General features: G+C 33.0%; 2 protein-coding genes across 3 annotated transcripts; one reads left to right on the top strand and one right to left on the bottom strand.

Annotated features, from left to right (window-relative positions):
• Nucleotides 1-691: 691 nt before the first annotated feature.
• LOC106765371 (binding partner of ACD11 1) lies at nt 692-4,987 on the bottom strand. 2 transcript variants are annotated; one of them, XM_014649959.2, is made up of 5 exons: nt 4,831-4,987; nt 3,494-3,597; nt 3,323-3,398; nt 1,598-1,678; nt 692-1,516 (listed from the first exon to the last, which is right to left on the bottom strand). In XM_014649959.2, exons 1-5 carry the CDS (start codon nt 4,834-4,836, stop codon nt 953-955), a joined length of 831 nt encoding a protein of 276 aa, XP_014505445.1. In that variant the 5' UTR covers nt 4,837-4,987; the 3' UTR covers nt 692-952. The 2 variants fall into 2 exon arrangements, with proteins under 2 accessions (XP_014505445.1, XP_014505444.1); XM_014649958.2 differs by having other exon boundaries at nt 845-1,525; nt 4,831-4,983.
• Nucleotides 4,988-17,684: 12,697 nt separating this feature from the next.
• Nucleotides 17,685-21,824, top strand: LOC106769226 (syntaxin-22). Its single transcript, XM_014654753.2, has 7 exons — nt 17,685-18,059; nt 18,730-18,823; nt 19,111-19,250; nt 19,497-19,571; nt 20,139-20,296; nt 20,412-20,512; nt 21,307-21,824. Exons 1-7 carry the CDS (start codon nt 17,872-17,874, stop codon nt 21,370-21,372), a joined length of 822 nt encoding a protein of 273 aa, XP_014510239.1. The 5' UTR covers nt 17,685-17,871; the 3' UTR covers nt 21,373-21,824.
• The last annotated feature ends 1,507 nt before the right edge of the window (nt 21,825-23,331 follow it).

Raw genomic sequence — 23,331 nt, 5'->3', positions numbered from 1 at the left:
GTATGAAATCAATTCTCTAACATTGTTTATATCATTTGAATTTCCATCACTTGTTTATGTTCATCATTTTACTGGATAAATTTTATCACTCAAAATTAAGTAAGTTAGTAAACTGGTACTCAACTCATTCAATCCCAGAGGACGATATTTTGTTACTACAATTACGATTGGTACACTTGCCAAACGTACATCAAGGAGAATCATTTTTCTGAGAGTTTTGGGTATGATCTGGTGCCTACTCAACATGAAAAAGTTAGAAAAAAAAAACTAATGGATAAAATTATAATTTCATTTTTTTTAACGGATAGCAAATACCTGCAAATATAGATAGTGTGATACTCGAACCTTTCCCATTAACAAGTGAATATTAAAACCCACTACTACGAGTACCTCTTATCCACGGTAAATACTCGTAATAGATTTTATCTGCAAGTATCCACGGTTACTGATTTTTTTGCCATCCCTAGTCTTAACCCATATCTTGCTCGTATCACAGTCTCACAAAAGCTAGTCCTTTTGTCTATCATTTCCACCATTATTACATCTTCAACTTGCCAACAAACCCAAAGTCTTGTTTTGATTAAAAAAAAAAACAACATACCGCGGGTACTTCAGATATTCAGCCGTCAATATAGTTGGCATATAAAGAGTCTCCATATGATTAAAGCAAATATACCTTTTCTTGCACGAGTTGACCCAAATATATTTATTGAAGCACAAGAACGGCCAAAGTTATTATGCTACCAAACAGATGGGGGGAGCGGGCAAGACCATGGAAACAAGCCATTTCAAACCATTCATTTTATCTTGCTTATGGAAGTAAGAAACAACTGTAAAATTGTGCATCTAACCAGTAAAACAAGTGTTACATTAATTTCAATCAGATAAAAGGGTGGGGTTCACATGGAAACAATTTGCAAGAGTTTCAAAGAAGGTATGTACAAGAAGCAAATCAGAGGATCAAACCCTGAGCAGGAGCAGGCTTGGAAGAGTGCAGATCGCTAGTTGCAGCTGCTTTCGGGGAGTCAGAAAGGACCTGTGCATATTGGTCTTCTACTTTTCGCTTCTGTTCCTCTTCTGCATGTACCACTTTCTCTTTTGTCTTCTGTCCAACATCCTCAGCTGCCTTGGCAACCCTATTAAAAGCACCAGTAACCCAAGAAGTCCCAGTGAGCACATATCGATTCTTCATTATAGCAGACCCTGCAGTACTGACTTTCTGTTCTGCAACTGCAAATGCTGATTTGGTCTTCTCAGAAACCTGAAACTTTTGATCCACTTCTCGTACTCTACCACTTACAACAGAAGCACCAGCACTTATTTTTTCACTAAGCCCAAGTTTTTGGTCAAAAGAAGTAACTTTTGCTGAAGCTGTTGAAGATAACTGGTGTTTATCATCAAAAGTCTTTGCTTTGTTAACAGCATCCTTACCTAAGATAAAACCCTTCGCAAGCATGCTGGTGACCACATCCTCTGCCTTCCGTAAAGCAGATTCAGCACCACCAGGAGCATTACGCTGTGTTGCCTTAAAAATATCACAGAGTTGTTAGGCAAAATCATAGGTACTTTATAAGTAGAGGATCTTTACAAAACTTACAGATGATGCCAAGGCAGCAGGTGGAATTTTGTAATCTGGATCAAGTGCTATTTTAACTGACAAATCAACAATAGTTGCTCCCTGAAATATTGAAACTTAGTTAAATTTTAATATGACCTCAGGCTATATAAAATTTTACATTAAAGGAACAAATATACATCCATTTTAGTTATCCATAGACGTACAAGGTAACATTTGGCATGACATTGCTTCTCCATTTATCAATGAAATTTAATACCACCCCTTTCATTCTTCATCAATGAATTTGATGTCATTTAAGGGGCTAATTATATAGTGTGTTGGAAATTCCATGACAATTAGAAATAAGATCAAATTATAATATATAAGTTGGGAGTAATGATTATCTTACAAACCTGTTTTGTGAAGTTAATCATAAATCCACTTACTAAGATACTCTCATAGTTTATCTTAGTCAAGTTCTTTGGGACTATTATGCCACTGTTATTGGACTCTTGTTAGACCACTCATTGAAGATCTCATATCGACTAGATGATATAGTAACATGTTTCATGGACTACTGGGAAAAAATAGACATTTACCAATGTACCACGTGACGAACAATGTTTTAAACTCCGGGTATAACATATCATAACATTATTGCAGTTCTAATAAATATAAAAATTACACACATTCCATACAGAGGTAAAATCATACCACCTCTGAGTTCCACATAGTATTTTCTTTTCAATTGCTACACAGAATCACCCATAAATAAGACAGCTTATTCACTAGGACCGCATGGAAAACAAGTCACCATTAGCATCAATAATCTTGAAAGCAGATGAAAATTTCCAAAATAGTTCCATTAGCAAAAGAATTTTTCAATCAAAAGCAGAGAAGGAAGGAAACGTTTCCAGAACATTCCCATGAATCAATAATATAACATACAAATCCATTAAGATTACTGAAAATAATAGTAAAAGGAAGCCCAAACTTTCAGGATAGGAAAAATTGTTTACATAAGAAAGAGGTTTACTGTGAACCATTTATTGTTGAGAAAATGAAACAATGGATAATTAATGTAAACTAGCACTGGCATCGGTATCAGTATCAGAACCAACTTCTTTCAAAACATTTAACTTTGTACAGGGAAATGAATGGGGAGGATATTGCATACGAAGCTTCAAAATTAACACGCATAAGTTTGCATGCAGACAGCAAAAATTCCAAAATACTTGAAAATATAAAATGAACAAACTTCTGAATGTTGGGACACAGTAACACAATAACACGGATATAATCACACATGTGAAATCAAGATGCATATGTTGCAGACAGAAAAAATGAAAGATGCTTTTGAATTTTAGCACACATTAAAACAATGAAATATAAACATTCAGGAATATTGAAGATTAACCAACATATGCTATAGAAATTCAAGAAAAGAGGATCTTCAAAAGCCTTTAAAGTGAAATGTTTTGAAACATGTGAGACAACATGGTTCTGAAATTATCAAATATAATCTATTCTTTTGAGTAAGTTGCTGATACTGCATTATCTTGCTTTAAATCCAATTGTCAGTCCATATTGCATAATGACATGCAATCCTGAATCTTCAACTTTTAATAATGAACATAGGTGTTTTGGTTGTCAATACAGGACAACTTTATTAGTTGTTTTCCGCACTCAATAATCCTATAAAGAATCATGTTTGATAATTGGCACAAAAATATACTAACTGGTGACAAATGACAGGCAGATTACCGATAATAATACTGCAGTCTCGGCACCTTGTGGATCCTTGAAGGTAACAAAGGCAATTTGAGTCCGTTCATCATAACTGCATTAATATATAAACTTACAATTTGTATAATAAAATTAAAGAGTAAAACACAACAAAAAGGACTAAAACACCAAACAATGCAACTTACTGACCTCTGCATTTCAACATATTCAATATCACCAGAAAAGGAAAAGAATTCCTGAATATCTTGCACAGTTGCTCCCAAGGAAACATTGCTGACTTTAATAGTTTTGATCTGGAAAGAAAATAATGTAATACTAAAAGGTTAAAACAGCACGGAGAACCCAGCTCCTTATATGCACACGTGTTCAGAAATCTCACGCTTTAGGACATAATCACAGCATATACCATTACTCACTACTGAAGCACATTTCCTAAAAATGTAAACTTCCAGTGTGATGTCGCCTCAGATCATCAGTAATGATAAAAAGAAATATACATATAATAATAACTAATATTAAGTTTTCAATTCTCTCATTCATTTTTTAATTGTTGATAATTGCCCCTTACAACTACCGTTCACATATTAACCCGATCTTGCATAAAAGGTCAGAAAGGGGGGACATAACTTAGGTGGGAGAGTTCAACATTTAACAAACTTAATTTGGAAAACGGAGAAGCCTGATTTAAAAAATGGTTAAAAAACAAATGAAGAATAAATACAGAAATCTTAGTCACCTGAACCAACCCCTATCACCCATACATAAACTACACACAGCTTAATCATAGGTAAAGAGATATGTGTATTCTTAAAATTATACATTTGTGTCACCACTTTACAAGGATTACTAATATTCTTCACTCTTTACCCATCAGATAAATGTATCGGAACAATTATTAAACAAGTTTGAATCAAAACATAGCATCTTGTTTAATCCCGCTATTCAATCTTTCCATTTAACATTAGCGATGCTATTCAATCCATTTTAAGGGGAACATTAGTGCAGGGCAGACGAAACAGAGAAATTTCAACCAAAAGATTCAAGATAAACCTCTCCAGAATCTGTAGTCGTATCAATTAGATATCCTTATTAGAAACTCTTAAATGAAAATCATACCACACACTACAGAACAGTACCTTAAGAACATCTAAAACATAAATCAAATAACATAAAGTTCATTAGTCCGATAGAATGCAATTTCTCTCCAAAGTCAAGATACAATTAAGCAAACCTCCGCACCAAAACACAACTTTCCAAATCCAAATGCCAAATATTAATAACACATAATAAATTCACATGAACTACCCAGACAGCACGGTTGCAAAGAAAATAAATTAAGACGGATCTACTGTTCCGCGTTTTCACTAAACTGAACAAGCTTTGCGAAAAGTACGGAACCTGCTCCACATACCGAAATTTCTACGGCGGTGGCAGTGTTTCATACATTACGCACATTGAGAGAGAGAGAAATTTACAAATACGGAAATGATTCGTCAAATAATAGTATGGATGCGATTGCAACTCACCGACATCGTAGAGATCTCCGGTGACCAGAAACCGCCGCAGATAGATAGATAGAGAGGGAGAGGGGGGAGAAGAGTTCAGCTAAGAGAAAAACGGTAGAAAGGTTGGTATTCTATTTTATCTGTCTCAGTGAGAAGACTTGGAAACACGTGCGGGATTTGATTCGCACGTGCGAGTGCCATGGAGTATATAGCAAGGCATGCAAACCGCGTTAGGATATGTAAGATTTTGACTTCCCGTGACTGACTGACTATTAAAACAAAGACTATAAAATTAGATTTATTTAGGGTTAGTTAGTGTCTATTTCTCCTATTCCGAGGTTCAGAATCTATAAGAATATATTTAATTGATAAAGTCTTAAACACCAGAAAGCAGAATTTTTTTCTCAAATAAATTATAATAAAATAAAATTTCTCAAATCAATTATCATATTTTATTTTTCAAATTAGACTTGTTTATTGGACAAGTTTAAAATTCCGTTTAAGAGAAATTGAATTTTCAATTGTGCATAAATGATCTATTTTTCTTCTTTTTTCAAACTTTTGATAAAGAAAAGGTCAAATTTTAAAAACTCAAAATAAAAAACTATAATGAAAAAGTAATTTAAACTTCTGACTTATAAAAATAAAATAAATATGGTGGTCTAAAATAAGATATTATTTTGGCTTGCGTAAAATATAAATTGTTATTAATTTAACAATTTTTGTAATTATCTATTACGATTATTATTTTTTTCAATATTAAAAAATTGAAACGAGTTTTTAAACGTTTGTAATAGTACACTGATTTGGTAAAATTATTTAAAATGATTATTAAAAAAATATTTTATGCTATAATTTGGTAATAAACGTTGAAAATAATTAATTATGTAATAGTTTATAGAAAAAAGTTATAATACATATAACTTTTATATTTAATAAAAAAATATATTTAGTGACGACTAAATATTATTTGAGAGGTAGAAAAAATAAATGAAATTGATAGAATATAACTATTATTGAAATGAGATTAATAAACATTCAAATTAAGTGTGAGTTTTCTTATGTTGTAAATTTTCTTATATTGTGCTGATCACATAAATATTGTTTTTAAAATTATAAATAATTTAATATGGTGTTTATTTGTTGAAATTTTGAGAGATTTGGAAATATAAAAGAAATATTATATGAAGTTTATGATTTATTTTATTTATATACGTATAATAAATATAATATAATATATAATATTAATAATATCTCAATTTTAATTTCATAAATATAAATAATAAATAAATGTATTTCTGTTTTTATATAAAATATATTTATAAAAAATTCATATAATCTAATTTTAAAAAAATGTATTAAGCAAGTATTTTAAACGTTCTTTCCTGCTTTAATACTTATTTATTTGAATTTCAAATTTGATTTCTTTTCTTTTAATGTTTATTTTTTTTCATTTTTGTATGTAATTCTCTTTTTTTATTTTATGGGATTATATCTTCATTCAAATTGATATTTTTTGTTATAATTTTTTTTTATCAACTTCGTCTTCTTTGTTTATTGTGAATCATCTGGTAGTAATATTGCACCTGTAATGATGTTAAAATGTTGCTATTGAACTACTTTCTTCACTTGGGTATTAAATTTTTTAAAAAGATACACGTTTTATTCTTTATTTTCATTCTTCATTTATAGTGATTTCTCTTTCATCAATTTTAAAGAAAAACTTTTGTTTTTTCATATGAATTTTGAATATTCTTTTTTATGTTTTTAAGCACACAAAGTTTATTTTCGAAAGACACCTTATAAGTTTTTTCTGAACATCACTTAACAAATTTGAATTGGTCTCATAAACATATAAATCATCAAAAGTTCATTTGTTAACCTAATAAATTTTAATTGTAATTGCTCTAATACATTTCACAACAAGTTCTTCATTCTTAGTTATTACTTTAAAAGTATCTTATTTGTTGAGTTCTTTGAAGATTTTTTAATTATGACTTGTGTAGTTTGTACAACCTTAATCTATAAGTGAACTTTTCATATATTTGTTGGTTGTAACACATGATGTTGCAACAACTATAACTGAACCTTTCATATATTTGTTGGTTGTAACACATGATGTTGCAACAAGTAGTTCCAATATGTCTAAAATGATCATATTTGTGACATGACCACATTTGTGACATTTTGCATATGGCCTCCACCAACATTTGTTGTGTTGTTGACTATTTTTCTTTCAATAAGGATAAGATGGAAAAGTTGTGTGTTGTTGTTTTAGTGGTATTTGCTTCTTTTGTAACTATTGACTTTGAAAACTCTTTTACTAGTATGAACTAAAGTACCTTCAATTGTATGATCTTTTTTAAATAATCTTCATTTTTCCTATGCTTTCAAGAAACCTATGACTATTTGTCCAAGTAATTATAGACATTTTTTTGCGTTTTTCAAAAAAGTTACATATGCTTCATATTTTTGTAGCATAGTTACTATAATTTTCTCAACAAGTTTGAAACCAAAAAATTCCTTGCCGTGTAATTTTATCTCGTTAGCAATATCTAACAATTTGTTTGAATATTCCTTAATTTTATACTTTTTCATCATTTGCAACTCAAACTTCTTTATCAAATTTATCACTTTCATGTCTCGAATTTTATCTTTTCTTTCATTTTCTCATTTCAAATAATCTTAAATTTCTTTACATGAATTTATAGACATGATTATGGTGATGATAAATTATGATACACCAACAAACAAACATGACTTTGCATTTGTCATCTTTATCTTTTTTTTTTCTTTCGCATTTTGATTTGGACAATGGTGATTTCAAGACAACAAACTAACAATGTAATTCCCTTCCAATATTTCCCATACACATAATTGTTTTAGATAAGTGTGCATTTTAACAACTCACAGATCAAATTTTCACAATTAAAATGACTTGTAAATAACCATGAGTAAGAATTTCCTTCTCTTTTCATTCTACAAGTTTCTTAAAATGATGATTATGTGTCATGATCAAGATCTCAGAATTTTGAAAATGTAAGAGTAAGAGATATCATGCAAAGAAGCTTATGATTTATTTTATTCATGTAATATGTACAAAGAGAGAAAAAAGGGTAACAAAATATCAAATCTTAACGATATCTCAATATTATAATATTCCCAATTTGTGTAGACTTAGAAAATGACATTTTAGAAATGATACTATTTAAAAATAGTGAGACTCAATCATTTTAATATTAAAATATTTTAATATAAATAGTTTTGTTATGGAGGAATTTCATTATTTAAAAACATATCATCTCTACAGAAATCACTCTTTTAGAGTTCTTTGACTTTTCTCCAAGAGTTCTTCCTCTCTGCTCGTTTGATTAAAGAACTGAGACTATAGGTTTTATCCTTGCGGCGAGCTCTTCAATTTGGACTGATTTGTTTCTTCGTCATGTAAGTTAAATTTTAGCCCTTTTTCGTGGTCTTTTTCTGTTATTTGTGGCATGTGAGACTTCTTCCACTTGTATGCATATTTTTAGTCTTTTATACGAGTCTTTATTAATCAATGGTGTGCCCTAATCATTTTTTTGTTGTTCTTAGGTATAAATAGGACATTATTTGAGCTTGAAGAGAATTGGGATTTCTTAGATCAATTTCATCTATCTTTCAAGTAAGGGAAGTTAGTTGCACTATTTTTAAGTTATATATACCTTTAAATGTCTAATTTTATGATTCTATGGTGAATTGACTAAATGATTGTTTTGTGTGATGAGTGTGATCTGTTGAATTGTGGTTAGGTTCTTAAATTGCATGAATTGATTATATTGTGAAATTTGGGAATGTTGTCTGATTGGTATGATAGAAGAGATAATTTGAGTTGGTGAAGGTTGTGTAATGCAAATTTGGTATGAGTTTAAAAGGGATTTGGGGATCTTAGAAATCTTTTAGAGGTCTTGTTTGATGCATTTTCATGTTTTTTGAAAATCCCCGTGCAATAATTGATTATCCCCAGGTGATAATCAATTATCCTTCCTTTTAGAAAATGTAATTAGGTTTTGGAATAATCGATTATGAGAAGCCATATTCGATTATCATAAGTTTCGAGCTTTAGTTTTTGAAACGATAATCGATTATTTGAAGCAATAATTTATTGTCACGAGTTCTGAACATTGGAAGCTCAAAATATAGCCATTGCAACCGTCATAAATTGCTATATTATGCATTTATTAAGCATTTTCGATCTTATATATATAAATAGGTGTCTATGATGGATTAGTATACCATCATTTATGCTTTGTGTGCATTCTAGCTCATTTGTGTGCGTTCTTGTTCATTTATGTGCACCTTTCCATTCCACCCGTCTCCTTTTTCCTTGATCCTACATTGCTGTTATGGTTGCTTCTACAAGGAGAAAGCTCCAACGAAGAAGTTCACGTCCTGCTTCCTCAACCCAACCCATTGTTTGTGGCAACAACCTTAATGGTTGGATTTTTTATGACGAGAAACATAGAGAAATTACCACTTTTTGGAAGAAGAGGAAGTTGATTTCTCCTAAGTATGTGGATCTCAATCGGTTTCATATCTATGGCTTTCTGTTTCCACCTTAGATCTTCCATCAAGGGATTCAGTCGCTTTTGGAAATGCAAGGTAAATTTTATCCTAATCTGGTTCAAGTTTTCTATTTCAATTTGAAGGTGTGTGATGGGATCTACTCCACAAGGGTAAAAGGAGTATACATTGTTTTGGATGACGACATATGGACGTTTGTGGCCAAGATACAACTACATGAGGATGTTGTAATGTTCTATTAAGGCCTTGAAGGATTCAATAAGATTATGGTTTTTCATTCTTTCTTGAAGGATCTTGAGTTGCTTATAAACAAGAAGTAGATGCTTGTTGAGGTCTTAAGAAGGATGAAAGACTAATCCACTTCCTAATAGTCTAGTTATTATGTCCACAAGCTTCCAACCATGTCCAATGCTTTGAGGCTAACATCATGATTATCTATGGGATAATCAATGATATCTTGATTCATTGGCCTAGTCTCATTTACGACACTATGATGAAGGCCAAGAGGTATCCTCATTACCCTATACCTTATGCCTTATTGGTTTCAAGAATCCTTGAGTACAAGGGGGTAGATATCTCGAGATAAGCTTTTCAAAGTACACACAATGGAAGTCAGATCGAGGCCTTTTCACTATGCCAGATGGGCTTCATCTTGCAAGAAAATACCTATGTCCACCGTGATGATATAAGGAATTCAGATGATGAAGAGGAAGACCAAAAGGTGGCTAATGCCCTATACATAGTTGAACCTTGTGCTCTTGCTCCTACTGACTCCTCTTATTCCTTAGAAAGTATCTTTAGGCAGTTGTTAGATATGTCCGCTCTTCGGGCCTCTAGGCATGAAGATGTTTGTTCCCTCCTTAGAAATCTAGATGTTATGGTTTAGGTTCTAAAAGACCTAGTCAACCCTGTAGATGATGATGATAGTGATGAATTCTAGATTTCCTTGCATTATTATGTATTGTTGCATTATGCCTCTTGTGTTGTTTCTTTTGCTTCAATAAAAATTTGCATTATTATTTTATTTGCCTTATTTATTTTTGGCTTATATTCAAGGGGAGTATTATCTTAAGGGGGAGAAATAATTATCATAAATAGCTCTTTTTTATAATGATTAAAAAAAATGTTTAAAGGCTTTAATATATTTTTCTCTTATCTATCGATGCCCTTTTTCTTTAAGTTATGTATGAGCTAGAAATTATGAGCACATGCTAAAAAAGCTTTAAATCAAAGGAATTTTGATCATCATTAAAAAAGGAGAGATTGTTAGAAAAATCACGAAGTATAGAAGTTTTGATGATGTCCAAATCAAGTCTCAAGTGCTCACTTTGCAAGAAGACTTTCATGAAGATCTATTTTATGTGTTAAAGCTTTCGTAATGTGTAGATTTATGTATAGGGCTTTATATGTTGTTGATTCCTTGTAAGTTATGCTTTAAAATTCGTTTTGGAGTAAAAGAAGCTCTACAATAATATATTAGCTACTTAAGATAATTGATTCTCACATAGAGGTTTTTAAAGGCTACTAAAAACTCAATTTTTGGCTTTAGAATAATCGATTACCAAACTATGATAATCAATTACCCATAATCGATTATGAATTACCATAATCGATTATCACGACTAGCCGTTAGAGATTTTAGGCATGTGTTTGGTTGTTGTGCATTCATTAAATGCATAATCGATTACCATAGGTTAATACTGTCAAAATGGGTTGTAAATTGTGGGCCAACCCGGCTCACCATGGATTTGAGCCGAGTTGGGTTTGAAAAAAATGTAATTTTTTTATGCGGGCTAGTTTTCAACCTGGCTCACTTAGAACCCCATTGACCAGGCTGAACCTGTGGTGAGCCGGGTTGGCTCACCAACCCACCTAATTTAATTTAATTATTTATTATTTTATATTTCAATATTATTAGTTAGCATTTTTTTCTGATGATAAAGAAAAATATGTTTCAAGAGAGAAAAATATTATATATTTATTAGAGTCGTAAAAAAGGATCACAACCCGCGGGCCAACCCGGCCCGTCACAGGTTCAGGCCGGGTTGGGTTTGAAAAATACAACCCACTTATATGCGGGTCAGATTTCAACCCGACTCATTTAGACCCAGCTCATGCGGGTTGAACCCGTGGTGAGCTGGGTTGGCCTACCAACCCACCTACTTAATTTTCTTTTTAATTTATTATTTTATTTATGAAACCCTAAAAAATAAAATACTCTCTTCACTCACTGTGTATACCAAAAAAGTAACATTTGCTCTCACAAATCACTCTCACGGTACTTGTTCTCATTTGACGATGCTCTCACCCTCACTTCACTGAAATTCTTCAAGGAGCAGGTAAAACACCCTTCCTTTTTTCTTCTCTTTTCTCCAGATTTTTGTTTTCTCACTTCTCTTTCTCTTTCTGTTTTTTTTCAAAAACCCTATAGTGAAAAAAATAGGGGTTTGCAAATTTGTTTTTTGTTCTGGGGGATTTGAAAACATGGAATGATTTTTTCATGTTCTAACATGCTTGTGTCAAATTTTGTTCATTTTATTTAAACAATTTGAGTATACATTATTTGAACAAGCTCTCTTTGCTTTATTGCTTGACTGGGAAATAGATAGGAAGATTTTTTCTATCACATTAGACAATGCTAGTGCCAATGAGGTGTTGCATAAAATTTGGAGTGAGGTTTTGAAATTGCAAAATAGTTTGCTTTGTAATGGTGATTACTTTCATGTAAGGTGTAATGCACATATCTTGAATATTATTGTGCAAGAGGGATTAAAGGTGGCTTCTAATGCTTTGCAAATGATCAGAGAGAGTATAAAATATGTGAGAGGATTAGAGGCAAGAAAAATTACATTTAAAGAATGTGTTATGCAATTAAGAGGTATTGATTCCAAAGTAGGTTTGAGAATGGATGTTCCTGCTAGATGGAATTCTTCCTATCCTATGCTTGAGATTGATAGAAACTATGTTCATTGTCTCTCAAATGATGAGTGGAAAAGGGCTGAAAAAATGTGTGAGTTCTTGAAGTCATTTTATGTCATGACTAATTTGATTTCAGGTTCTTCTTATCCAACTTCTAATTGTTACTTCATGCAAGTTTGGAAAATTGTATGTTTGTTGCTGGACAATGTTAAAAGTGATGATCCGACGATTAAAGATATGTTATTGAGTATGATGAACAAGTTTAGTAAGTATTGGGATCAATATTGTGACATTCTTGCTATTGCAGCTATTCTTGATCCACGGATGAAGTTTGAAGCAATTCGATTTTGTTATAGAAAGATTAATCCTTCTACTTGTGAAGAAAAGATTAATTTTTTAAAGGATAACATGTATAAGTTGTTTGAAGAATATGTCAAATCAAATTCAATTGATTCAAACATTTCAAGTTCTCAAGTTTCCCTTCCAACACAACCTTCTTTTACTAATGATGAGCCGATGATGGATGCATTTGATGTAAGTTTTTAATTCTCAACTTATTTTACTTTATTTCTTACTTATGATGAATGACATATTAAATATGTTTCATGATGTTTTAGGAATATGTGGATTATTTGAGCCAACATGTTAATGACACTGGAAGGTATGAAATGGACCTTTACTTAGATGAGGGGAATCTTGATCCAAAATTTTTTGAAAAGTTGGATGTATTGGGTTATTAGAGGGATCGTCAAGATCGATATCCAAACTTATCTAAGATGGCTTATGACATTCTTAGCATTCCAATCACAACAGTTGCTAATGAGTCTGCCTTTAGTCTTGGTTCTCGTGTGCTAACCAAATATCGTTCCTCCATTCTTCTAGAGAATGTTGAGGCACTCATTTTAACTCAAAATTTGTTACATGGTTTTGAATTAACAGGTAACATTATTATTAGTACTGCGGAATTTATTTAATTATTTACTACTTTGTGTTTCAATATCATTAGTTAAAACTTTTTTCTCTTGAATTGTAGATGAAGATAAAGAAGATGATTCAAGAGAGCAGAATATTGTGAATTTATTTATTCAAGATTCTAATATCGTAAATGGATAAGGAACAAAAAATGATGAGTATAAGAAACTTATTTGTATGTTTTTGGATGACATTTGGATTATATTGTACTTTTTATTATTATTTTGAATTGTCTTTAACATAATTTTTTGGGAGTGAAATTTGTTTAAATTTAAATTACAGAAAGTTTGTATTTTTTTATTTTAAAAAAAATGTAATTAAATGGGCTGGTGAACCAACCCGTTTACCCACCAACCCGTGGTGGGTCGGGCCGGGCCGGGTCGAGCCAGGTTACCCATTTTGACAGCTATAATAGTTATCTATTCAAGACTCTAATATTATAAATGGACAAGTGATACAAAAATTATGAATATTAAAAACTTATTTGTTCACCTTTTGTACATGATTTTGGATTACGCTTGGATTGTATGATACTTTTTTTTTATATTTATTTTGAATTGTTTTATAGTTTAACATCATTTTAGTATGACATTTATTTATATTTGAATTAAAAAAAGTTGTCATTTTTTTATTTAAAAAAAAGCTTATAATTAAATGAAATAACGAGCCAACCCGTTTAACCCACCAACTCGTGATGAGTCGGGTCGGATTCGAATTTTTTCAGCTCGTTAATAAGTGAGTCGGGTTGGGTTGGCTCACTAAGTGACCAACTCGTGGTTGACCAGGCTGGGTCGAGCCAGGTTACCTGTTTTGACAGGTCTACCATAAGTGGATAATAGATTATCAGGCGAGAAAAAGCTGACAACGGATTTTTAGAGTGTTCTTGAGTGAGGTCTTCATAACAATGTTTTAGACTCTCATTCTTGATGGTATCGAAGGGGTATGGTTCGAAGAGTATAACGCAGCGGAATTAAAACTTAGAAAGCGTATAAGCGTGTTCGGTCACTGTTAAAACAAAGTTGGTCCTTTTTCGCTAAAATAATTTTCTTTCAGAAAATTAATCAAACAGTTAATATGCGTAAACTAAAATGAGTGTAGGGAATAGAAAAATCACACAAGTATTTTATACTGGTTCGATTCAACAAAATCTATGTCCAGTCGTTAATAACTATAAAGAGTGATTAACAGTTCCACTAAAAACAATCTCACAAATTACAATTAAGTGAACAAAATATAAAAGAACCTTCCTTCGACGAGCGAACCGGAAGAAGACCACTCTACCAACTTGAAGAGAACCGTTCCGCCAATCGACCAACGATTCGCGAGCTTCTCCTTTCACAAGACCAGGCAGAGTACCTAGCTAACTCAAAGAGAGTCTGCTCCGACTATCGACACACGATACGCGAGCCTCTCCTTTCACGAGACCAAGCAAGGGAACTATGAACAAAGCTTATGAGAACTTTCCTCTGACAAACAGTGTTCTATTAAGCTTCTCAGTTCAACAACGTTGCCTCTGAATTTTACAGAAGCCAAATATATAGCCAATTGAACTGAATGTCAAAGGTCAGGTCCCAACTGCCATGAATAATCGATTATTGTAAGTGATAATTGATTATTCAAGTCCGTTACAGGGTTTCAAAAAGTGATAATCGATTATATGAAGTGATAATCGATTATTCAAGTATGACTTGTGATAACCGATTATTGCTTCATGATAATCGATTATTCTAGTACAAAATGCAAGTGATAATCGATTATAGCTTGTCCATAATCGATTATTCAACTTAAAAATACAAGGTTTAAGATTTTCCTTCTACATCCAAATTCTACAAGTTGCTTTTTAAATAATTCTAATGTTCTCTTCAAATAATACTTCTTGCAGCATCATCAAAACAATTCTTCAGGTTTTACCAATACTCCTTATTGGTAACAATTCTAACATACAAAAACACATTTGTTTTGTTTAAAACTGTGGAAAATATGATCTAGAGTTTATGTAACCCTTGTGTTTTGCCTTTGAGAACTTGGTATTGGCAAATTGTGAAACAAAGAATCGCACCATCATGGGAATCGTAATCTACCTTAATCTTGCAACAATCCCCCTCGTTTCCCAACCTATGACAAATCAGAGAAAGCCTTCATCACAAAATCCATATACTGCCACGAGTCTGCCATCACCTGAAACACAGACCTACAGAAACAAAATCACAAAATCACCATCAAACGCATAAGCGTCACTGCTCTCTTGCGTTCTCGTCGCTACAAGGGGTAGAGCCTGTTTGTTGGAGAATTTGTAGGTGTAGGTATCAAGATAGCGAGTCGCGCAGCGGAATAATATTTGAAAAGTAGCGGAAAGCGTGTTTGGTCACAAGTTATATTAAAATGGTCAGTTTTAAAAGTAAGTTTTCTAAGAGAAAATTTATCAAACAGTTGATATGCTCAAAACAGTAAAGAGTATAGGGAGTAGAAAAATCAAATAGATAACTTTTATATTGGTTCGATTTAAAAGAATCTACGTCCAGTCATTAATCACTATAAAAAGTGATTAATAGTTTCACTAAAAAAACAGTTTCACAGATTTACAATAAAGTGATTAAACAGAGAGATAAAAGAACCTTCCTTCAACAAACGAACCGGAAGGGTACTTCCTTCAACAGACGAACCGGAAGCAATCACTCTGCACTTTCCTTCAACCAACAAACCGGAACAGCATAGAGAAGATCTTCCTTCGACAAACGAATCGGAAGATGACCACCTTGCAAACTCGAAGAGAACCGCTCCGACTTTCGACAAAAGAAACGCGAGTTTCTCCTATTCACGAGACTAGGGAAAACACACCTTGCCAACTCGAAGAGAACCGCTCCGACTTTCGACAAACGAAACACAAGCTTCTCCTATTCACGAGACCAGGCAAAGAACTTGAACTAGCTTTTGAGAACTTCCTCAGACAAATTGTATTCTACAAAAGCTCAAAGTTTTTTTTCTAAAGTTCTAAGATCACCTATATATAGGCAGCTAGTTCGAAGATGAAAGGTCACTTTACAACTACCAGTAATAATCGATTATTGTAAGTGATAATCGATTATTCAAACCGTTACAGGTTTTTCAAAATAGTGATAATCGATTATTTGGAGGAAAAATGGATTATTCCAGAGCAACATGGTTTTTCAAAAAAGGCTCAGGATAATTAATTATAGCTTCTCATAATCGATTAAATACTTAACAATACCAAAAATACAAGATTTACATATTTAAATACATTCCTAATACATTTGTATCCTACAAAGTGCTTTTAAAGACAAGTTATAATATTTTCTTCAAGTCTATCTTTTTGCATCATCATCAAAATAATTTTCTTCAAATTTCACCAATGCTCTTCATTGGTAACAGTAGGTAGATGAGAAGGAGTACTTCATGGGATCTTGGTTCATCGCATCAGAAATGCAAAACCCGCCACGAGAGTTCTCCGTTGCAACAAATTCAATGCGCAAAATAAATTCCTAATTCAGTAAACCCTAATCGCAATGTCCCCCAAATCGTGAAACAGAGAATCGCGAACTACCCTAATCTCGCATAACCACCATCAAACCCATGAGCGTGTTCTCACTGACACAAGGGGTAAAACCTGATTGTTGGAGAATTTGTAACCAGATGAGGATGAATACTTCAATGGGAGCTTGGTTCATTGCATCTGAAATGTGGAACCCACCGCGAGAGTTCTCCCTTGTAATCAAATTCAATGCACGAATAATTCCCAATTCAACAAACCTTAATCGCAATGTCTCGCAAATTGTGAAACAAAGAATTGCGCCACCATGAGATTCATGATCTGGCCTAATCTCGCAGTAATCACCCTTGTTTCCTTGTTTCCCAATCCTATGACGAACCTGAAAGCCTTCATCACAAGGATAAATGAGAAGGAGAACTTTAGTGGGAACTTGGTAGAGTCAATGAAAGCAAACCAAGTGGCGTTCCAAGGAGAGCCATGCTGAAAAAGTACACATTGCATGAAATGTAACACATCGTTAGTCAGATCACACAAAAATTAATATTGATGATATTTAAGAACTAAATATGATAATTTCATTAAAAAAGTAAATGAAAATGAAACTAAATTTGAAGAGAAACTAAATGAAAAAGATGAGAAAATAAAAACATATTTAACCTCTCTTATAAGTTTATAATTATAAAAAATGAATTTTAATATTAAACTTAATCAAAATGATTAGACACGTACAAAAGGAAGCGTCCACCGTGGCTCCCTCTCCAACAATTTAAAATTAAATAAACACGGCACCAATAATTAGGAGTTATTAATTTCCCACGACGCCACCAAAATAGAAGCTTGACTCCATCCTATCGAAGAGCGCCACGTGTTTGAAGAGCGCGTCCACGCCAATGTAGCGGCAGGGAATTACAACCATAGAGACCCACCGAAGAAACTACCTCACGGAATCCAAATCTTCGTTCGCTTCCCTTTTCTTGCACTGCCCTAATTCCTCAAATTCCCCTCTCTTTATTCTCCCAGATCCCGGTAAACGCTTCCTTCGCCTTTTCCCTCCCTTTCTCAGGAAAATTCTCCCAATTTTCTCGAGAAAGTGAAACGGAATTATGAGCTTTCAGGACATCGAGGCTGGTCGGCCCTTCGGTTCCAGGCGTGGCTTGGCCAACGGCAAGCAGGACCCCACGCAGGCAGTGGCTGCCGGAATATTTCAGATCAACACCGCCGTCTCCACCTTCCAGAGACTCGTCAACACCCTCGGAACCCCCAAAGATACCCCCGAGCTCCGCGAGAAGCTGTTAGTTCTTCATCATCACACTCAATTTCTTTGATTTCAGCTAACTGATCGTTATTGACTTTTTATTTTCCGAAGAAAAAGATAAAGTAACGTTCCCTCCCCCCTTTCCCCCCTTCAACATCAAAATTGTCGAATCAGCTGAATGGCCGCTCGAATTACAATATTTCCATGTTGCTTGGCGTTTTGGGGATCGTTTTCGTTTAGATGGGCTAAGTTTGGGTTTTTTCTCGATTGAATTGAAGCGGACCTTTATTTTTTTGGGTTCTACAAGGTCATCTTCGTTAATTTAATTCCACTTGTTGATGGGAAGAATGATCAAAATTACTATTTCTGATACTTTGATCGAGGTTATATTTCTTCTTCTTGTTTCTCTAGTTGGGATTAAGCTATATAGTGATATGCTAATTTTTCAAATCAGGAACAGGACATTCTATGTAATGGAATATTTGGTGATTATAATGTTAAGTAGTTATACTATTATAGAAGGTAGCTTCGTGATTCAAAGTAGTTAACAAATGAAGTCGAGGGATGTTGGGAATCTGAACTCTTTTTTAGCCTTGCAAAGTGGACACTGTCCCTCTTGTATATTAAGTTTTGATTTAGTGGAACAAGGACCTCTTTGGCTATTACTGTGGTTGACTAATATTTTAACCTATTTTAAAACTTACAGCCACAAGACAAGACTACATATTGGGCAATTGGTGAAGGATACATCAGCTAAACTTAAGCAAGCTAGTGACATTGATCATCATGCTGAAGTTAATGTAAGTTTGAACCTTTATCTTGTATTTTACTGCATCTGCATGTGCAGAGCAGTTTGTTTATTTGGTCCCCGTCTCAGTATTTTGTGATCGTCTTCCAAAAGGCATTAACTCCTCTGAATACTATTATTATTTATATTATTGCTGTCATTTTTATTGGATTGGTAATTTTATAATCAATCTGCATCATTCTTTTAAAGAATACTGTGAAAGTTTGTGACAGGCAGATCCTTTGTATGGTTGCATGATCTTCAATGCCTTTTACCTAAAAGTTTTTCTTATTTTTGCAGGCGAGCAAGAAGATCGCAGACGCTAAACTTGCGAAAGATTTTCAAGCAGTATTGAAAGAGTTTCAGAAGGCACAACGTCTTGCAGCTGAGAGGGAAACAGCATACACTCCTTTTGTTCCCCAAGCAGTCCTTCCTTCCAGGTGATTTATCAATTATAATTAGAGCCTATAGAAGTTTAGGGGCAAGACTGTGTTTCTCCTTTGTTTTGAAGTGTATGGCTTATGCAGAATAGGACCTGTTTTAGATTAGGCTACTTTTAGAGTTTTGCAGTTTAATTTTTATGCATTTGGTTTCTAGATTATCGATTCTTCTTCTGTAATCACTGCCAGTGTATAATATACCTTTGCAAACAATGGTATGACGGAGATTTTCCTTTGGGCTTGCAGCTATACTGCTGGTGAATTAGGTGTTGGTTCTGATAAATCACCAGAAGAGCGTGCCTTACTCGTGGAATCAAGGAGGTATTTTCTCATTTATGATTAGTAGTATGTCAGGGATTTGCAGATTCATTTTGTGTATTATGGATCTATTTCCAATATATGGTGTGGAAAAGCAATTTTTGAAATGTAATATTGGGTCAATAATCAGGATTATTAACCATTTGAAAATTTAGAATTGGTGAAAAATAGGATGCTTTTATTTATTTTTTTCATCCTTGGTGATTCAAAGGAGCTGGAATCATGAATTGATCGTGGCTACATTATTAAGTTTGATTGGACAACTGAATGTCAATTGTTTATCCTGAAAAAGGAAATCTTTCCAATATATCTGTTGGAGTACCACATATTCATCTGCAACATACTATTATCCTGAAAATAATTGATATCAACTACCAAAAGCTCCCTTCTTCCCGCTTTTTTTCTCTTATAATGCTCTGGTGCAATGAAATTGGTGGCATAATCAATGTTAGAATTATCCGTTGTGTCACTAAAGTAGATGAATAATTGAATTTATGGGTTATCAGATTTTTCATATTTTCTACATTGCATTATTTCAGTACCTTACCTCTTGTTTTATTCATGCTGCAGGCAGGAGGTTTTGTTCTTAGATAATGAGATTGCCTTTAACGAGGCCATCATTGAGGAAAGGGAGCAAGGCATTCAAGAAATACAGCAGCAAATTGGTGAAGTTAACGAGATCTTCAAAGATCTTGCTGTGCTTGTCCATGAGCAAGGAACCATGATTGGTAATTTTTTTTATTCCCTTTTATTTTCCTGATTGTGCGCATTTTATATTGCTGCACGAATTTATTTTTCCGTATTTGTTCATGTTCTCTAATGCCACTAAATTTCATTTTACAGATGATATTGGCTCCAACATTGAGAACTCCCATGCAGCAACAGCACAAGCAAAATCTCAACTTTTAAAAGCTTCAAAGACCCAAAGATCAAATTCCTCTTTGGTAATGTATCAATTTTCTAATTGTCATAAAATTACTGTTTGTAAGACTCAACCTCCTTCCATGAAATGACTTTTTATATGTGGAATCTCCAGAGGAGATATCTTCTAAAGAAGGTTTGACTAATGGCCCAGGCCACAGAATGGGGTTTGATTTAAAAATGATTTTGTATTGACTTGTGCTGATGTATTTACTTTCAAAATTAAATTTATTGATGATTATAGTACATGACACGTATTTTAGAAATAACTACGGATTTATTTGAATAAACTCCTCCACATGAAGAAAATATGAAGGACAAATTAATTGAACTTATATAAGTTTAAACTAGTTTACGGATAAAGTAATATGTAGAATTTCGCAAGAATATTTTTAACATGTGCATGAACTAATTTTATATTATGGAGAAAAGTTTATTTCATTTTATAGTATTTTCTTCTAGAAATACTTATAGAGAAACGTATTCTAAACATACTATACATGCAGCTAAAATCTTTGTAGGTGGATTAGTCTGTAATTTTGTCTATTATTATCAGTTTGCATATTGCAAACAATATTTGTTTTCCATTTTGAAAGTAGGATTATTGCATCGTTGTCATAATATGGAAGAGAAGAAGTGTTTGATGGAATAAGTAATAGCTTATGTAATTTCCTACTTAAAGGAGTTATCATAGACTGTCTACCATCTTGACAGACTTGTTTGTTCATCGTTGGTCAATGTTTAGTCTTTTTTTCACCCTTTTGAAATCTTGGTATATTTCCCCTGTTAACCTTGTGCTCTTTTATTTTCTCCATAGACATGCTTGCTTTTGGTGATTTTCGGGATTGTGCTTCTGATCGTGATCATAGTTCTTGCTGCTTAGACAAATATTGTCTCAATTCCATTATGAAGTAAATGCATATATGCAAAGCAGCAGATATCATCTTCCTTGCTGAAGATATAACTTGATCGGTGCTTTGTCGGATCTGGTGATTGACTGGAGTTTGTTGCATCTGATTTCAGTACAAGATGTGGGAATTCCCATGATTTTGTTGTGGGGTGTTATGTTCTCTCTGTGTTAGTGTTTGGGGTTTTCAAATATGTCACGACTTATGTTGTAAGTCCTCTCCTTGTTTCTTTAATTGAAAAAGTATTAATTCTTTCATTTCCCTTGTAAATGCAACACTGAAACTGGCTGGTTGTGCTGACTTTTCAGTAAAACCTTCGTATATGGTAATATGTTTCTCTTTTAGTGTTTCTCTATCCCAAAGTTGGAACTTGAATGTGTATGAAGAAAAAATTTGGATGTATTTGACGAGTTTATTCGGTGAGTGACATCTATTTATTCGTGTGGGGGAAATTTCTCGTCTGTGTATTCTGAAAGCCCAAAAGGCAAGGAAGGTGTGGAAAATTGCTTTAGTTTTAGTATTTTTTTTTTTTAGATAATGGAAACCCTTTTTCATTCGGAGGTAAAATTCATACTTCTATGATTGGCCAACCCCTATAGAAAGGTAAAGAAGATTAAAAAAGTATATGGAGTTTCCTGGCAATTTCTTCTTAGCTCTGAAAGCGACCTTTTAATTAACTTGAGTTATGTAAGTGTGCTCTTTGTAATATACGTACATCCAGTCTTGTCTCTGATGGAAATTTTATTATAGTGCATATACATCCAACCGTAGTTGCAAAGTTATCTTAGATCATTTGTTTCCTTGCATTGTTCACGGCAACATCAAGAGTATTACTTACCCACTTCGCCTTTGTTGTGTACTCTATTGTTTATGTCGGACCAATTCAAAATGTGGGTCAGAATGTGAGAAGGGGATACTATTTTATCCTTTTTATGTAGCTATGTGGATCACACTTTTGATTTCTAAGTAGAAAGTTTTAGGTTGGTGGGAATTTCAAAGTAATGCTGTCTTTATTTGGAATTATATGTCTAACAAGATAAGGAAAAATTGTTGAAGATGCTGAATGGATCAAAATGTTTTGGATAAATGGAAGAATCGAGGTGGTGGAATAAAAATGTTTGAGGGCAAGGTAAAAAAATAAAAGAGAATGTTTTAAATTCTTGTTCAAGAGTAATAATATTGAAAATTGGACAAAGTATCCTAACAACATTGGAATGTATACAAGTATCATAACAGGGATTGAGACAAGTTATGATTGTAGCACACAATCTAAAGTCCTTGAAATTACAAACGCTTGGGACAAAGAATAGAGAAAGATATATGAGCTTGTCAAAAGTAGAGAAACGAATGCAAGAGATTTAGATCAAGATGCTTGAACAATGAATGGAGAAAGTTCTTTTGCAGACCATGATATTAGTGAGATAGAGGGCGAATGACATTTGACTTATTTCCATAAAATTCAAATTGGAGAGGTAAAAGAGAGCATTAGATGCATGTATAAGGATAAAGTTTGTGGACTCTGATATTAAGTTTGAAAGTGTGTTGGAAAAAAACAAAGTTTCATTTGGTTCACTTAGTTTTTCAATAGGATTTTGAGATTTAAGCTGTCACATGATTAAAATAAAAATACTGTGGTTCTATATTAAAAGCAAATGAGATATTACGTTAGATATATTATCTTGATCTTATTTTTATCTTTTATTTTAGTTAGTTTTTTATTATTTCTTATTTATATTTTAGATTTAGTCTATATTTATTTTATTATAAATAAAGTATCTTATGTGTATATTCAACATAAGAAAGATTAATCTCATACATAGTTTTCAATATATTCAACACGGTATCAAAACTTGATTGTTTGAGTTTCTTCTAGCATTATCGTTGTTATCGGCCACCGGCCAATAGCAGCCGGTCGCCCTAAGAATTTTGTCTCT

The sequence above is a fragment of the Vigna radiata genome, chromosome 7 (assembly GCF_000741045.1).
Source record: "Vigna radiata var. radiata cultivar VC1973A chromosome 7, Vradiata_ver6, whole genome shotgun sequence".
Taxonomy (NCBI): Eukaryota; Viridiplantae; Streptophyta; class Magnoliopsida; order Fabales; family Fabaceae; genus Vigna; species Vigna radiata.
The sequence above is the reverse complement of the archived record's forward strand: the minus strand, read 5'-3'. Positions and strand labels throughout refer to the sequence as shown.

Bases quoted from the DNA above. Each gene is read 5' to 3' on its own strand.
- LOC106769226 (XM_014654753.2), top strand. From the start codon at position 17,872: ATGAGCTTTCAGGACATCGAGGCTGGTCGGCCCTTCGGTTCCAGGCGT. The intron at 19,572-20,138 runs GTATTTTCTCAT...TTCATGCTGCAG, and splicing joins TTACTCGTGGAATCAAGGAG to GCAGGAGGTTTTGTTCTTAG. The intron at 20,513-21,306 runs GTAATGTATCAA...TTTTCTCCATAG, and splicing joins AAAGATCAAATTCCTCTTTG to ACATGCTTGCTTTTGGTGAT.
- LOC106765371 (XM_014649958.2), bottom strand. The intron at 3,399-3,493 runs GTCAGTAAGTTG...ATATTAATGCAG, and splicing joins GAATATGTTGAAATGCAGAG to TTATGATGAACGGACTCAAA. The intron at 1,526-1,597 runs GTAAGTTTTGTA...GATATTTTTAAG, and splicing joins CTGCTGCCTTGGCATCATCT to GCAACACAGCGTAATGCTCC.